At 39.7% G+C, this 17,109-nt stretch overlaps 1 protein-coding gene across 1 annotated transcript; it reads left to right on the top strand.

Annotated features, from left to right (window-relative positions):
- The first annotated feature begins 4,459 nt into the window (after nucleotides 1–4,459).
- On the top strand, nucleotides 4,460–9,034 carry irx2a (iroquois homeobox 2a). Its single transcript, XM_034175256.1, has 3 exons — nucleotides 4,460–5,046; nucleotides 6,049–6,454; nucleotides 7,509–9,034. Exons 1-3 carry the CDS (start codon nucleotides 4,807–4,809, stop codon nucleotides 8,336–8,338), a joined length of 1,476 nt encoding a protein of 491 aa, XP_034031147.1. The 5' UTR covers nucleotides 4,460–4,806; the 3' UTR covers nucleotides 8,339–9,034.
- Nucleotides 9,035–17,109: the final 8,075 nt, after the last annotated feature.

The following is a 17,109-nucleotide window of genomic DNA, read 5'->3' as shown; positions in this document are numbered from 1 at the left end:
AAAATAATGGCTTACTTCTCTGATTTATTACATCCACACCTGCTCCTAGTTTCCACATCATCCACCCAGCATCCACTAACCAAGCAGCAGGTGGTAGTGTTTAGCCAGGGGATATGTATGTCAACTGTATGTCACATAAGCAAAACAAAATTTCAATTTTGATTGACTTAGTGTATCAACGTTCAGATAATTTAACTTTGTTTTCTCTTTAATTTGGAGATGTACAAGATGTTAGCATTTATAATTTTCAAGTTATCATTTTGACAACCCAGAGAGAATGGACTAATTAATGTATCTTTCTAGTTACTGCATTTTATAGGGCACATGGTTAGGAATTATTTGGTCAAACATATGTTGAAACATAAAGATGGCAGGAACCCTTTCTTCAATATTTTATTTTGAATCTCCAAACATTTTGCAAAATTGTTATTTATTATTATCACTTTACCGGGGCGTTGCTAGGCCGGTATTGTAGATTTACGTTGACGCTATCTGGCTATACCCGCCCGCTGTATAACCAAAAATGTTATGTCATTTGGTCCCATTATGGGAATATTCATAATGGGACCAAAATGACATAATATTTTGGTCCCATAATGGGACCAAAATGACAACTATTCGCCCTCGTCTAACTCGGGCAAATAGCTGTCATTTTGGGCGACTGGGCATGGACATCAGGCCTCTTGAAAATGCATACCACCCTCCAAAAGCATGTTATTGTATTATGATTATTGGTATATCACAGAGATTTTTTTTCTAGTGACCGCAAGTGTTTCACCCAAAAGGGAAACAAAAACAATGTGAATATTCAACAAATCAAAAGATAAAAAAGCAGGTACTGTATAAAATGATTATATGTATATGTAAGAGCCTTTTAGTATCGTGCACCCACTCTGTGGAACAGTCTTCCTGCGACCATGAGGCAGTCGGAGTCCGTGGACATTTTTAATTCAACACTGAAAACCCATTTTTATTCTCTTTCTTATAAATATTTTTTTTATTTTTTTTTATCTGTTTTATACTTTTACTTATGTTTTTAATTATGTATTTGAAATTTTTTATTCATTTTAATTATTTATTTAAATTTTATGTTTAATTGTTCCGTGTAAGGTGCCTTGAGATGGCTTTTGTTGTAATTTGGCGCATTATAAGCTAATTAAATTGATATTGAAATTGTATACATCCACTATGTATTATGGGTGTAACAATTAAACAATACAATTCGAAAATTGATTTTAAAGTAATATATCTGACCAGACTGATACAGAGCTCCCTGAATCAATCAAAATCTACTGTGATTTTAATATTAGAAATTGGTTATGTTTAACTTTGTAACCTAAAACCAAAATCAACATATCTCTTAGCAGGAGACTGGATAAATGTACATGTTTGAACTTTGGTCCACAATTTATTAATACTGTCAACCGGATACAGAACTGGAATGCTATGCTATGCTATGCTATGCTATCAACAACTGACTACTTCTTCTGGGCATTTTGTATGCTGTGCTTTCCTGCAACTGTATGTGTTGCTGCCCCCAGTGATGAAAAAAAGGTGAGCAGATTCAGCACTAATGTGCTGCAGCACAGTAGTAAAAACTCAGAAGATTACTATTTTTTTGTGAAATATGTATTTGACAGTAAGCAATGCCAGTTTTGGCTTGTTCCAGTTTATCATGGGAAATGAATGCCTACATAAAATAAAGAATTGTATCAGATTGCATCATGTGGCACTGAATCCTGAATTGGATTGTTATCTAGGTATCAAGATATGTGAGAGATGCACACCCCTACAGTCTCTAAGTTATGTTTTATGTCACTTCTAACATGAAATTTGCCATATTTTGTCATGTCTGGTCATTTTGGTCTGTCTAATAACTCACATTAATTGACCACAGATAACACAGGGTGTACTGACTGAGGCTGTCTTTTTGCTCATCTTCCTCTCTTTCTGATGCTCTTCAGGACTTTCCTCCTTCACTGTCTCTCTGTCTGTCAGTCTCCCTTCTCCTGTCTCCCGTGTCTCCATCAGGGTGGGACTAAAATATCGTAGGAGCTGCAGCCTGTCTGAAACTGAGACCCAGAATGTTCTGTCTACTTCAACACTCACACACAAAGTTCTGCACCTTAACAGGTCGACAGGTGCACGATACAACACGTTTACACAGACGATCTGCACTATGCGCACACATTTACACACGTGCACACTATTGCATGCATGTGCACACATGCAAGGGAAGACACACACACTACACATGCACACACACATTCTGACTTAATGGTACAGTAATTTGTGGCCTGTGGACTGAGTATAGAGGAGACAGTGCCCCCTGGTGCCGGACCCCTGGAAGTCCTGCTCAGCCGTGCCTCTTAAAATAATCCACTAACAGTAAAAAAAAAAGAGAAAAACATCTCTTGTAAGTAAGAAAATTAATTGATAACGTATTATGCATACATAAACAAGGCAGCTCGGCATTTATTGGCTGCAAAATACAAAGAACAACAACACTATACTTCTGATTTACTCTAAACAAGAGCTATGTGACTCTTATACATGCTCATGCATGATATTACTATAAATGTTTTAACCCTTTAAGATATGTATGTGCTGTTATTTGTGTGCATAATATGCATATTTACACGTGTTATGAATTGCATTAAATAATTTCAGATTTAACCTTAAATATGTGTATTAAGTCAAGGGTCTCACCTAAACAAACAAACAAAAAAGACAAGACTGTTGTGGAAGACAAATGGGGAAAAATTTTTGAAAGTGAGAAAACTGTAAATATTAAGGTCAGTATTAGTATTCTTGCTTGACATCACATCTTGTCTGTGATATGGAATATGCATCACATTCTATATTGCAGTTTTTTTTTATTATTGTTATTATTATTGAATGACTTTTCTTTAACCCAAAAACGCTGCAGATATTTAACAAATTTAGCAATGTATGCCAAAAATAATTTTAATTTCAATATTCCAGATTTTCTAATGAAATTGATTTTTTTTTTTTTTTTTTTTTTAAGAAAAAAAAATCTATATTATTTACTGTGCATTTGCTGTTGCAGCTTTGGTGCAGCTTAAATGAGTCTAATAGGGTGTTTTTTTAACACTTTTCTTCACGGTGTCATTACACAACTATAAAAGAATTAAAGTCATGCCCACAACAACGTCATGCCAGATGTTAAAAATGTAATAAATAAATAAATATAATAATAATCTCGCCAGATTTCATTGCAGTGGATTGTTTTTCACAGCACTGTGAGGTTTTCTTGATTATTTAACATAATTATATGAGTGCCTTTTTGCATTTTTAAATACGTGCATGCATGCGCTCTGTGCAGATTAAATAAATGCGTCATTCCTGCAAATTGGCTTTGTTGCACATTTCTGTGTTGCTATTTACATCAGTGCCACACAGTGAAGGAACAAGCACCTGATGGACGAAGACATTCAGCTGGTTGAATACTAATGAGGATGGGTCTTCTTCCCAACACTGCGTGCTGGAAGGAGAGAGAAAAAAAAAAAATGCTGTGACAATCTCTTTTGCGCCATGACGCGCCGTATCGCTTGTCTCCAACAGAGGTCATAATGTCTGTAATCACAATCACAAAGGACAAGGCTGCGCCCTGTTCCGCGGGCGGACAGGTCTAAAAGTGCGCGGCGCAGACAGGTGACCGACCGCGACCAACTTTACAAAAGTGCGCGAGCGTGCACTTTCATACGCAGAAAGACAAGTGCGGGGGGATGGGGGGGGGGGGGGGGATTTGTGTACGTGGAAGTGGAGCTTTTCCTTCACGCAGGCACAATCATCCGGCAGCAGCTGTGTTCGTGTTGCTGATCAAATGCTGTAAAGAGCTTATTGGAGACGCGCTAAGTGGTGAAAATGTTCGGGGCCGGTTACGCCTCCCTCAGGCCAGGGCGCGCAGTGCGTAAAGAGCGCGCACACGACATAATCAGACGTATCGTTGGCCTGACGAAATAAACAAGAGAGCGCTGCCTTTTTGTGTGGTAATATGAATGTTTGGACATGGTAACACAACCGCGATTTTTATCGCGTAATGCAGCAATATTACAACAAACAAATGTGACATTAATTTACTTGTATTTTTTTAAAGAAGGGTCGCAAGTTCGATGCTCTGTGTACATTTCCTTTAAGCATGGATAATTAACCCGACAAAAGTGTCCATTTCAATAAACAGAACTAGAATTTGTGGAAAAATAAGAAGTGTATAAAGAAGGTTAGAAATTACGGGGAAAAAAGAACTACGTTGAACTGCAAACTGCGTTACTCTAAACCAACATAAACGTTTCATTTGGCTTAATTCAAAGTTTTAAAATCCCGCTCCTTATTTGTTTGCATTGTGCAGCGGCGGTTTTGTTCCGGAGCTCCGTTTCTGTGGAGCACAAAGGGGGCGGGGATGGGATATTCAGATGAGCCGGAGTGACAGCTCCAGTTTCCCCCAATGCTCTGTGAAACTCCACTGGCTGCTTTCCTCCTAACTCCTCACTTCATAGCGCTGCGTACTAAAAACATCGGACGCTAGGGGATCAGGACGCACGCCACATCGCCTCTATGTGGGCACTTTAACACATCTTTCGGGTTTTTTTCTCCACTTAAGGGACAGAGGAGGGAGGATTTTTTTTTTTTTATTCCCTTTGTGTGATGATTGTTTGCACGGCCGATTATTGAGTTGGCTGCTTGTTATTGTGGCTCTTATTGCCCGTCTTCCTGCGCGCGTTTGCGCTTTTTTCCCCTCTCTCTCTTCCTTTTTTTTTTTTTTTTTTTTTTTGGGAATCGGCGATGTCCTATCCTCAGGGTTACCTATACCAGCCCCCGGGCTCTCTGGCTCTGTATTCGTGTCCGGCTTACGGGGCCTCGGCTCTGGCTGCCCCGCGGAACGAAGACTTGGCGAGGTCGTCCTCTGGCTCTGCCTTCAGTCCTTACCCCGGATCGGCTGCTTTCTCCGCCTCGGCTGGTGCGGGCTTCTCCAGTCCACTGTCATACTCCACAGATCCGACCACGGGATTCCCATCTTACATGGTAAAATATGTCAGTGCGGAAATTCTGGAAGAGAGCAGAAAAATGGAAGAAAGTGCGCAAATCGGGTTTTACGCACCATTTATTAATCTGTAAGTTGTTGCTTAACTTTATTTTTTTGGTGAGTGCACATGTACGATCATATGCTTCGGCCTGCTGCGCACCCTCATTATAAAACCATTAACCCTTTTGAATTAAATGGGCATTTAAACTGCAGATTGCAGCGTTTTAAACATTTTAATAGCCACCACGCACCTAATTGTGCATATATATATACATATATATTAAAATAAAGCCGGATTGAAGTGTAATATCACGTCATCATAATGTGGTTTGTTGCAGTCATTAAAATCAGCAGGGGACGAAGACTTCATTGTGACGTGAATAAATGGGATTTAAACACGAAAAGCTCGCACCACGAATGTCACAGGCCACTTCAAGCGTTTTAGGAAAGGTGCATATCAAGTGATTTGCTAATGGGATTTGTAATGCTGCGAAGATGTTAACACTTGGGGCTCCCACAGCAAAACAAAAACCAGTGGAAGAAAACAAGGGGGTGGGGTGGGGGTGGAAGGGGAGTTAATAGGTGATTAAAATTTAAATTTCCTTTTTTTATTATCTTTACGACTGTATTAAGAGCGACTCTGTCATTAGCTAATGTGATAATGATCTTAACCATTAGTCCGTGCCTTCCTGCCACCTGCTTTTACGCACGTTGGATTTTACTGTCATTATACCTTTTTTACGTTGCGCACAGATTTGATAACATAAACGCCCACATGAATGCACTTTTTTTGTAATCCATCAAACACTTCCAGTCTGTATTACTTATAAAACAGGAGGATTACATTTATTTCTGTGCTTTTAAAAGTATAAGAGTTACAGCAGGATTGATTATTTCATCATCATTATAATTGTTGTTATATGTTTTACCCCAGAAAAACTTTTTTAAAGCACTAAACTTATCTCCTTCTCATTCTCTCTTTTTTTTCCAACTTTGTCCAGAGCTCTCCGTATGACGCGCACACGACGGGCATGGCCGGAGCATTAAGTTACCACCCGTACGGCAGTCCGGGATATCCGTACCAGCTCAACGACCCGGCTTACCGCAAGAACGCCACCAGAGACGCCACGGCCACCCTGAAGGCCTGGCTCCAGGAGCACAGGAAGAACCCCTACCCGACCAAAGGGGAGAAAATTATGCTGGCCATTATCACCAAAATGACGCTGACGCAAGTGTCCACATGGTTCGCCAACGCCAGGAGGAGGCTCAAGAAGGAGAACAAGATGACATGGGCGCCCCGGAATAAGAGCGAGGACGAGGACGAGGAGGACGGGGACGGCGAGAGGAAAGAGGTGGAGGGCTCGGAGAAAAACCTGGATAACAGCGAGGCTTCGGCGGATGATGAAGGTGAGGTAAAATGTGAATACTGGTCCAATGATCCATTTAACAATTCCGAGGGGGCTGAGGGGTGAAAGGAGGGGATGACCCCCTACCCCCGCGCGCGCGCATCTGTGTATGTGTGTGTGTTAAACATCGAAAGTTATTTCATGGAGTAATATTCTGATAAAAAAGAAAAAAATGAATACGCATTCCAGTTCGCATATATTTCTCTTTATTGAAGATATTTGGCTTTGATTATTTAACTCAGCGTTTTATATATTGAATGCTTTTACACTGAATATTATATTGCAGGACCAACACTTGTGAAACATTTTTGTTGTTGTTTTTCTTCATTGACTTTATTAAATTCAGGTCATTGGAAGTTAATGTAGCAGGAGAGCGCAAATGAATTCATTGAGAAATTTAAGTGATTTATAGTTGCTGTATGTTTAATAATTACACTTTTAATGATAAAATAAAGTCTCTTAATCGTCACACTTGTTGTCATTCCTGCTTTGTTAGTTATAAAGCATTCTGTTTAAAGGGATACACGATACATTACATAGACATTTTTATTGGGCATTTACATTTTATTTATATATAAGTCCTTCTTCCAGTTCCATTTTACGCACACATCTTTAGCCACTTTTACGCATGTGTTTATACGCCTTTATTCATTCTGCGCACACATTTTGACGTCTTCATTTTTACGCATATATTTTCCTATCTACTTTTAAGCACCCATTTTCCCGCACAGTTACACACATACATTTTCATGTATTTATTTTTATTCATGCATTTTCTTATTATTAATCACTTTTACGCACACGTTTTTTTTATTTGTATGTATACTTTTTCCTGTTTTGAGTCACTTTTACGCACAAATTTGTTTTATTTGTATGTATACTTTATCCTGTTTTGATTCACTTTTAAGCACTATTTTTTTTATTTGTATGTATACTTTTTCCTGTTTTGAGTCACTTTTACGCACACATTTTCATGGCTTTATTCATTTTTACGCGTTTACTTGTCTTAATTAACTTTTACTTTTTTTAAATAACATTTTCATCTATCTCTCTAGGCATTAGCCTTCATGTCGACACACTAACGGATTCCTGCTCCGCGGAGTCTGACGGAGAGAAGGTGAACTGTCGCGTGGGAGAACTGCGCTCCGAACAGAGCGGCGACAAATGCGAGGAGGAAGGCGAGGAGCAGAACCAGAGGATCCCTAAACCCGTTACATCCTCTCCGCTGATGGGAGTCGAGGCGCCAGTGCTAAGTCATCACCAACATCACCACCAGCACCTCCAGCACCTCCACCATCTCCAACGAGAGGATTTGGCCCGCAGCCTCATCGGAACCAGCAAATCTTCGTCTCCATGCCTTGATAACAGAATTGGACCCGCGCCTCAGAACCCCACAGTGAAGCCCAAATTGTGGTCGCTGGCGGAGATTGCTACCTCGGATCAAAAGCAGCAACACCAGCCGGGGCAACAGGGCTGCCCCTCCTCCAGTGGTGGCCTCCTCACTCCCCCCACACCTTCAACCACCTCCCCAGCTGCCAGCTCCCCTTCCCTTTACCCGGCCCCCTCCATCCTTGGAAGACCTATTTATTACACTTCTCCCTTTTATAGCAATTACACAAACTATGGCAACTTCAGCTCCCTGCAGGGCCAAGGGATCCTGCGGTACACTAATTCATCCGGAGTGAGTCTGGCTGCTGCGGCAGCAGCCGCCGCCGCTGCTGCAGCAAACGACGGTGTGAGCTCTTCTCACCAGGCTGTCGAGGCCGACACAAATCACAAACACGGGCCAGACTCCCCCCTCGTTAAAAGTAACCCAAACCAGATTGTTGTTGTAGAGCAGCAACAATTCAGATCCGCAAATTTAGAGGCAAAGAAAGGTACGTAATAACGTGACGAGGCAAATCATAACCAGTTTGTAAACGTATTTTATGTCTTGTTGCATTTTGAGATTGTATTTTTCTTAAAGCGCAGGATAGAAATGTTGCCTGTGACAGGAATCCACTTGTTTCCATTACTTATGTTTTACCTCTTTGGTAACTTTTTCACTCGCCAATCAAACGAAATTGTGCGAGAGCATGTTATGACTGAAACGATTTATGGAGATTAGTTTTACAGCGCCACCTACAACAAAATAAACGCGTATTACGCGCAACGATTGAATTTCCTAACACCGGTCTCGTTTTAGTTTGACCTCCTATTAAGGGTGACGTCATAAAATCAGTGCACAAGCACACCTGTAGCCATGAAGGATAGGCCTCAAACGGGCCCCGACAATGCGCACGAGAGCGTACGCGCGCGCACGGTGGCGGGCCTTAAAAAGTTGCCATAGCTTTGAGCAGGAATCCTGTTTTAACGTCTCCTCTCCTGTGTGCGTAATGAAGTCCAAACGCCATCATCCAGCTTTGGATAATTATTGGCACACAGGGTGAGCCAAACGCAAACAAATCAGCCAGTTTGCTCTGCGCAGTCATGCAGATTGCGCAACTTACAGTTGCTGGATAAGTTTACTTTATCTTGCGCACGTGGGAAGCTGTTTAACGGTGGTTAGGTTGAAGATTTTTTTCCCCTCTCTAATGAAGGTTTTACTGAGCACTTGGATGTAGAGCCTTTAAAAAATAGATTCTCTTTTTTTTTTTTTCTGCGGGGAGATCGTCTTAGGTTGTCATGATTTCCATGGTCCGCAGGTAGGTGTCACAATTGCTTTGCGCGAATGTCTCCACCTTTTAGTCTCGTGTTTTAACCCCAGTAACCTTAGACAAAACCGTATGTAGTACCGCCATTTCTCCATAAAAGCTGCTACCAGGTCTCCAGCTCCGCAAAGAAAAATCAGCACGTGTTTTTCACATTAATATTGTCAAGTTGTTTTTTTAATGCATTGTGAATTGCAAATCGACATTAAATATCTCCCAGTATATGTGAGTTATATTTCTCAGGTTCCCATAGTTTGTTTATTATTTCAGTGCATATTCACGTGTGGATTTTTTTTTTTTTTTTGCCTTTCTGTGAAAAGTGTTGAACGGGTTGCCTAAATGACGCACGGCAGACTGAAGTGAGGACTTCAAAGTGGAATAGCCTACATTTGATATTTATTTTTTTAAATGATGGCAAAGTGATTCCTATAATTTATGCAAGTTGTATTGCAGAAATGGGAAACTGGCATCGTTTGTTTGTTTTGTAAATACATATGCATATATGGTCGGTTTTTATTTGCCTTTGGGGAAAAATCAACACAATCTTGTTATCAAGAGTACTTTTACTAATTTATATCTTTGAATGTAAATAAAATCAAACGAACCAGTATAGATATACTGGTGAGGTATGGCATCCATTAATCAAAGGAAAAAATATTAAACTGTTTTCCCAGCTAAAATAAATTGTAGAGGAGTCGTTTTTTTTACTCACAACTTCTTTTTTTCCCTAAAAACTTAAAAACAAATTTGTCATTGTATTGCTTTTCCATCCTTTCGGGAACGACTTGATGAAGTTCTCTTTTCATAAACATTATGAGTTTTCATTCTTTCTAAATGGACCATCATTTTCCTTTAGGGCCTCATTCTGTTCTCTCGGTCACATATTCACGACCTTGATTGGGATAAACGACATACTTATTTCATTTTTCTCCTCTTTTCCCCTCTCCCCGCCGCACATTTATATTTCAGTGTGATTAATACAGCCGAGGGACGCAGCGCGCATTACGCGCTCCCTGCGGGCGCGTCTCTGGAGCTTTTCAGCCTGGTTCAGGATAGGTCTGCCCTGCCTGTTTCATTACGACACGGCATTGAGCAATCCATAAAAGTCTATCTAAGCATCTGCCAGCTCCAATGAGCTGTGTGATGGGCTCTAATCGGACAGGCTTTCCTGTGCTTTTCATCATGGCTTGGTTATTATGGCGCCTTTAGGACACAGCTAATTAAACAGTTTACAGAAGAGGCAAAAAGCCTAAATCCCGAAGAACTAAATTAGAATAATTATTGTTAATATTTCAGAAAAAATATAAAACGTAGCAAAAACTCTAATTTGATTGAGGATTTTTTTAAAAGTGAAAAGTAGTTGCAACTAATTATTTATATATTGTGTTAATTAGATATTTGGCATTTTAATTTTTTTTAACAGTGTATATATGTACACGCAGTACTCAGAGTTATAATAAATTCGTGTTTGATGCCCCTCCCCCACCCACTTTTTTTATTGGCATATCAACACAAAATCAGTTCTAACACAGTTACGCTATATTTTTTATTCAATAATAATAATAATAATAATAATAATTTCTTGTAAGTGAATACCACACAAACTTGCAAATGTTCATGCAACATTAAAATGATTCTAAAAGACAATTAGCCATACATTGATTCATATTTTCTGAAAATAGTTTTTGAGGTCCTGTGACTGATATTCTCGTGAAACACACACACACACACACACACACACACACACACACACACACACACACACACACACACACACACACACACACACACACACACACACACACACACACACACACACACACACAGAACCCAGTTTTCATATTGATTATACAGGTGACAGTCATCACACATTTCAATTATTTATGAATATTTATCAGGCTTTCATGATTTTTAATGCTTTTATGATGCATCTATCTATCTCGATAGATGGATAGATATCAGCACAGAGGGCTTCTATCGTTGCTCCTGCCAGACGAAGCACTAATCCTCATTTTCCAGTTGAATTTGTGCTCGAGTGTTGCTCAGATCTCGCAGGGCTCCCTTTCACTTTGGTTCTCCTCCACTCCGTGCCTCATCCAATGAAGTATTACTCCCCATCAACCAGGGCTATGGTGGCAGGTAAACCCTTCTAAACTTGGTTAACCTGCATTTTAGGCTGACAGACATCTTTATGGTCTTCAAACAAGTGGTTTTCATTGTAGCAAATTGTAAAAATACGATATGGAATATATATGGAAATATAAATATAAATAAATATATAAATAAATATAAAATATAAATATAAATATATGGAAGAAGCAAAGTTTCAGTAACAGTTTTCTGCAATTGATTCTTGTATTTGTTTTTGGAGCGTCATAGTGTGGAAGCAATATATTTCACCTCTACCTCGACTTCACTGGAAACCACCTATATGGAAACAGTGGACGCGATAGCCTCTGGCAAGCTCCTTCGTGCTAAGCCGAAACGCTTTCATTAAAGGTTGATTTATTGAAATGCATGCTTTATTCTCAGGTGGGCTGCCCCGGGTGCTCAACAGCGTTGTCAAATAGCACCAGAGGCACTCTGGAAAGCACACAGGGGCCTCTCATGCTCTCTCTCTCTCTCTCTCTCATCCACTGCTGCTGCCTCCAAATGTCAGCATTTGTTCTCACTAAAAAGAGTTATTGTTTCTGTTAAAAAAAAAACGCTCTGCAACCGGTTGCCTTTGAACACATGAAAAGAAACTTCCACCCCACCTCTGTGTTTGATTGTGAGCAACGGCAGGTGAAAATGGAAGCAGGGCCCAAGACAAATATCAAGCTGTGAAGCCCATTACGAGAAACCATGAATTTATGCCATAATTAGTCACATTAGTACATAGGCAGCCCTTTTTAAAGAAGCCTGCAGCCTCATGTTCCTGCAGCAGAAGAAACTATCTGCACTTGATACAGTTGAGATATAGATCCTCAAGGGCAACAGAGACAAGGTGGTGTCATGGTAATTCTTCTGTAGAGAACAAGTCTGAGCTAAGCTTGTGATTTAGAGCAAGCGATTTAAACATGCAGATATTTTATAATTCCATGCGTTGCATATCAAATACAGTCATAATCCTGTCACACAGCTTACCAACGAGGGCGTGTTCATCCATACTGAGGACTAGTTGTCATTGAAAGCTAAATTGATGGTATCACAAGGCTCGACAGCTTCATGTGAGTATACACTAGAGAGCAAGTGGACTCATTCCTCTTATCACTGATCAAATAAACAGCCCATATATGCAGATAAATTCATGAGCTCTTTGTGTTCTTTATCGTTCCATCAACCCTTTCTCCTCCATAATGTTTAAGACATTAATCTTTGCTATCTGCAAGCTCATGCAGCTATGTTTAGTGTGATTTGCCAACAATAATTACAGCATTTTGAGAAGCAGGTGGGTCTTTATGCAGTAGCATTAATGAAATGGGGAATATCGGCACATACACTAAGGCAAAGGTCGCCAAGGGCCAGCTGTGGTGCAGTGGCACCCAGCAACCCAATCTCATGCCAAGTTCATGATGGCATCAGGAAAAGTGACTTCATGTATTCGTTCATGGTACCATCACAAAATGTGTTAAGTTTTTGTGACAATATCACAAAATTAAATGTGTCACATTTTCCTGACGTGATCAAGTTTATTTCACTATTTTTAATCCCCCTACCCAGAACCCTAAGATTAACCATTTATCTAATCCTAAATTATAACCATAACAATGACCCTAACCATACCTTCAAAAATTAATTTCGTGAATCATTTACGAAATGTATCATGAAGTCATAGATTCATTCACTTTTTGTGATGCCATTACAAACTGGCATGAGATCTGGTTGGTTATGGTTAGGATTTTGGTTAAAAATAGTGACTGAACCTTGACTGCATCGTGACAATGTGATGCATTTTGTGATGGTATCATAAAAAAAAAAAAAAAAAAAAAAAAAATGTAGGACTGGATCAGACCCAGAGTGGTAACACCAATACACACCTACTAACTTCATCAGCCCTGCACCACCCTTGGGGACCCTAATGTGCTACATGAGTGTAGGGCAGGCACACAGGGAAGCACCCACTAAGCCAACAAGGGACATAGCTACTGGAAAACAAAGTTTAAAGGGGTAAATGACAAAATAAATTAAAATGGGAAATATTAGAACATACTTTAAGGCAGAAGTCACCAAGGGCCATTTGTGTTTTGCAATAGGCATGCTAAATACATCATAATTGAAGTTATTTGGAAATATGACCAAACTATTTTCCTTCTGCATTGTGCATTTAGACTTCACATGGTTGCAGCAGGCAATGGTGATCACTATGAAGGCATTGTTTGGGAAATAAGGAGCCAATTTCGACAAAAAATTCTAATTAAAATGTATGATAAAGGAATGCACAAAAATCATATATATTTATATGAATTTTTCAAATCAGTTTGCACATATCCCACATATTCTTTGACTGGGAGGCAGTGATGATTTCAATGACAAGATGATGGATCACTTAGGAAAAAAAATGTGTCAGCGTATTCTTTTGTTAGTATATCAAAATATGAACAGCATATTGTGAATGTGCCTGGACATTCTTAGGAATACGCATGAAATGTCATGCTTAAGTTAGTATAATATAAGAAATGCATCATGAGAATTTGTTGAAATAAGATGGCTCACAATCATGTTTCTTTAAGTCATGTGATTGCCCTGACCTTTGCCAAGTTGCTGTGAGTCTTGCATAATGAGCTCAGCTGATAATAGGTCAAAACAAGGGAGTAATTAGCAATGGTGCCCCATCAATGACTTGGAGAAAAATAGGAATTGTGTCACATGGAAGTCAAGAACAAGTGTTGATCCTTAGAAAGGCCTTCACAACTTAGCTCAAAATTAAAATTTAAAGTTTGTCAGTCAGATGGAAGATGCAGGACTCTACTTCCAAACCGGCACAAGTGTCATTGCTTGTTACCAACAAGGTTGGGTGGGATTACTTTGAAAGAATACATGTGGATTACATTTATGTATGTACATACATTTGGATTACTTGTAATCTGATTACTTTTGGATTACATTTCAAAGTAATCCTACCCAACCTTGGTTACCAATCCATGTGGTTGTCATTTTCTTGCTCAATGCCCACATTCTTTAACTTGCTAGTACACTTGCATGCTTCTGTTTGTCCATGGGTGTGTTCATCTGTTAATAAAGTACGGTCAGGCACAGTGTTCATGGATTGGATCAAGAGAAACCAGAGAGTGACTGTGCTACAGAGTATCAAAGTTGCATATTAAGTCAAGTTCTTCTGGTACAATATTCAGATTCACCTTATACACATGGGTTCACAGCACACAAATCCTCTTCTTGTTGCTTGCCTTTTTACCACATTGGGATTTGGCATAAGTTTAACTCCTGATGCAACTCAAGTTTTACCTGGGGAAACACACACATTCCATGGTCTTCCAAAGAGGTCCCTCATCAAGGTACTAACCAAGAGCTGCTCTGCTTAGCTTCAGAGATCTGATGAGATCGGGTGTACGCAGAGCAGATGGGCTGCACATAGACTCTGCTTGTACAGTAGTGTTCAGAATAATAGTAGTGCTATGTGACTAAAAAGATTAATCCAGGTTTTGAGTATATTTCTTATTGTTACATGGGAAACAAGGTACCAGTAGATTCAGTAGATTATCACAAATCCAACAAGACCAAGCATTCATGATATGCACATTCTTAAGGCTATGAAATTGGGCTATTAGTAAAAAAAAAAAAAAAAAAAAGTAGAAAAGGGGGTGTTCACAATAATAGTAGCATCTGCTGTGGACACTACAAACTGAAAACTATTATGTTCAAACTGATTTTTTAGCAATCCTGTGAATCACTAAACTAGTATTTAGTTGTATAACCACAGTTTTCATGATTTCTTCACATCTGTGAGGCATTAATTTTGTTTGTTTGGAACCAAGATTTTGCTCATTTACTAGTGTGCTTGGGGTCATTGTCTTGTTGAAACACCCATTTCAAGGGCATGTCCTCTTCAGCATAAGGCAACATGACCTCTTCAAGTATTTTGACATATGCAAACTGATCCATGATACCTGGTATGCGATATATAGGCCCAACACCATAGTAGGAGAAACATGCCCATATCATGATGCTTGCACCACCGTGCTTCACTGTCTTCACTCTGAACTGTGGCTTGAATTCAGACTTTGGACTCTGTCACAGCACTTACAGATAACTCCAGACTGTCTTTGATCATCCTGGAGCTGATCAGTGGATGAGCCTTAGCCATTCTGGTCATTCTTCTATCCATTTTGATGGTTGTTTTCCATTTTCTTCCATGCATCTCTGTTTTTTGTCCATTTTAAAGCATTGGAGATCATTGTAGATGAACAGCCCATAATTTTTTTGCACCTGCGTATAAGTTTTCCCCTCTCCAATCAACTTTTTAATGAAACTATGCTGTTCTTCTGAACAATGTCTTGAACATCCCATTTTCTTCAGTCTTTCAAAGAGAAAAGCATGTTCAACAGGTGCTGGCTTCATCCTTACATAGGGGACACCTGATTCACACCTGTTTGTTCCACAAAATTGATGAACTCACTGATTGAATGCCACACTACTATTATTGTGAACACCCCCTTTTCTACTTTTGTATAATAATAGCCCAGTTTCATAGCCTTAACAGTGTGCATAGCATGATTGCTTGGTCTTGTTGGATTTGTGAGAATCTACTGAATCTAATGGTACCTTGTTTCCCATGTAACAATAAGAAATATACTCAAAACCTGGATTAATCTTTTTAGTCACATAGCACTACTATTATTCTGAACACTACTGTATACACAACAAAACTGACTTGAAAACAAAGATTAAAAGAAATAAAAGTAAATAAATTAACACAAATGGAAAAATACAAAATTTCATGTTATTGGTTCACCTCAGGGAGGTTTGATGGCTGTTGTCCATTCCATTTATTCTCTTTGACACATTGGCATAGATCCATAAACTCATTAGAATACCTCTAAATTGAGTCTGCTGACTGAATAGCAGGGCATCACTTGCTGATGAACTACAGCTCTTAAAGATTCAAATCAAGTCAAGTGTACACTAGTGCTGTGCTTTGCCCCATCCATGACACCTACAGTAGACATATATATATATATATATATATATATATATATATACTCGTATATGTCTACTGTAGGTACACCTCTTTGCCACCCTTATGTGCCAGTCGTTCCACGTGAACCACCTTCCTGATGAAACACTGTATCATACTGTCACACAGACAGGTGTCTGTAAACCCATCTCTTTTCCGTGCTTTTGTGCGACCCCCTCTCCCCCATCATGTGATCCACACCTTCCAGACCAATCAAAATCTCATATCTTCACAGACCACCAAAATATAGCTTGGTGTTCACCTTGCACTCCTTTTACTCTGAGCACAATGAGTAGACAACTCACCAGGCGGTTTTCCATCAGACAGGTTCTGGACCAGATTTTAGAACAAGATGAAGAGGGAACTAAAGCTGAACCAGAGACAAAGGAGGATGTCTTGAAAGTGGAACTTAACACTGAGTTTGATCCAGACTTTGAGGAGACTGACCAGTCAACAGATGGAGAGAAGAGGCATCTGAAGAACAGACACCCGAGGAGACATTCTAGTCCAAGCGTGGAGACTTGCTCTGGTCTTCATCCCCCACAGGACAGAAGAGGGAGGGCAAGAGTGGAAAACATCATAAAGATGACACCAGGGCCAATACGGTATATGCAACATGTCATGTGGATGACATCAAGTCCAGCTTCCAACTCTTTATGCTACAGTTGATTGAGGGAATCATACTGGAGATGACAAATCTGGAGGGGAAGGCGTGTGTTTGGGGACACCTGGAGATAATTAGACCTGGTAGATCTCCAATCCTACATGGGTCTGTGGATTCTAGCAGGAGTA

The sequence above is a fragment of the Thalassophryne amazonica genome, chromosome 7 (assembly GCF_902500255.1).
Source record: "Thalassophryne amazonica chromosome 7, fThaAma1.1, whole genome shotgun sequence".
Lineage (NCBI taxonomy): Eukaryota > Metazoa > Chordata > Actinopteri > Batrachoidiformes > Batrachoididae > Thalassophryne > Thalassophryne amazonica.
This window is presented reverse-complemented; position numbering and strand designations above follow the sequence as displayed.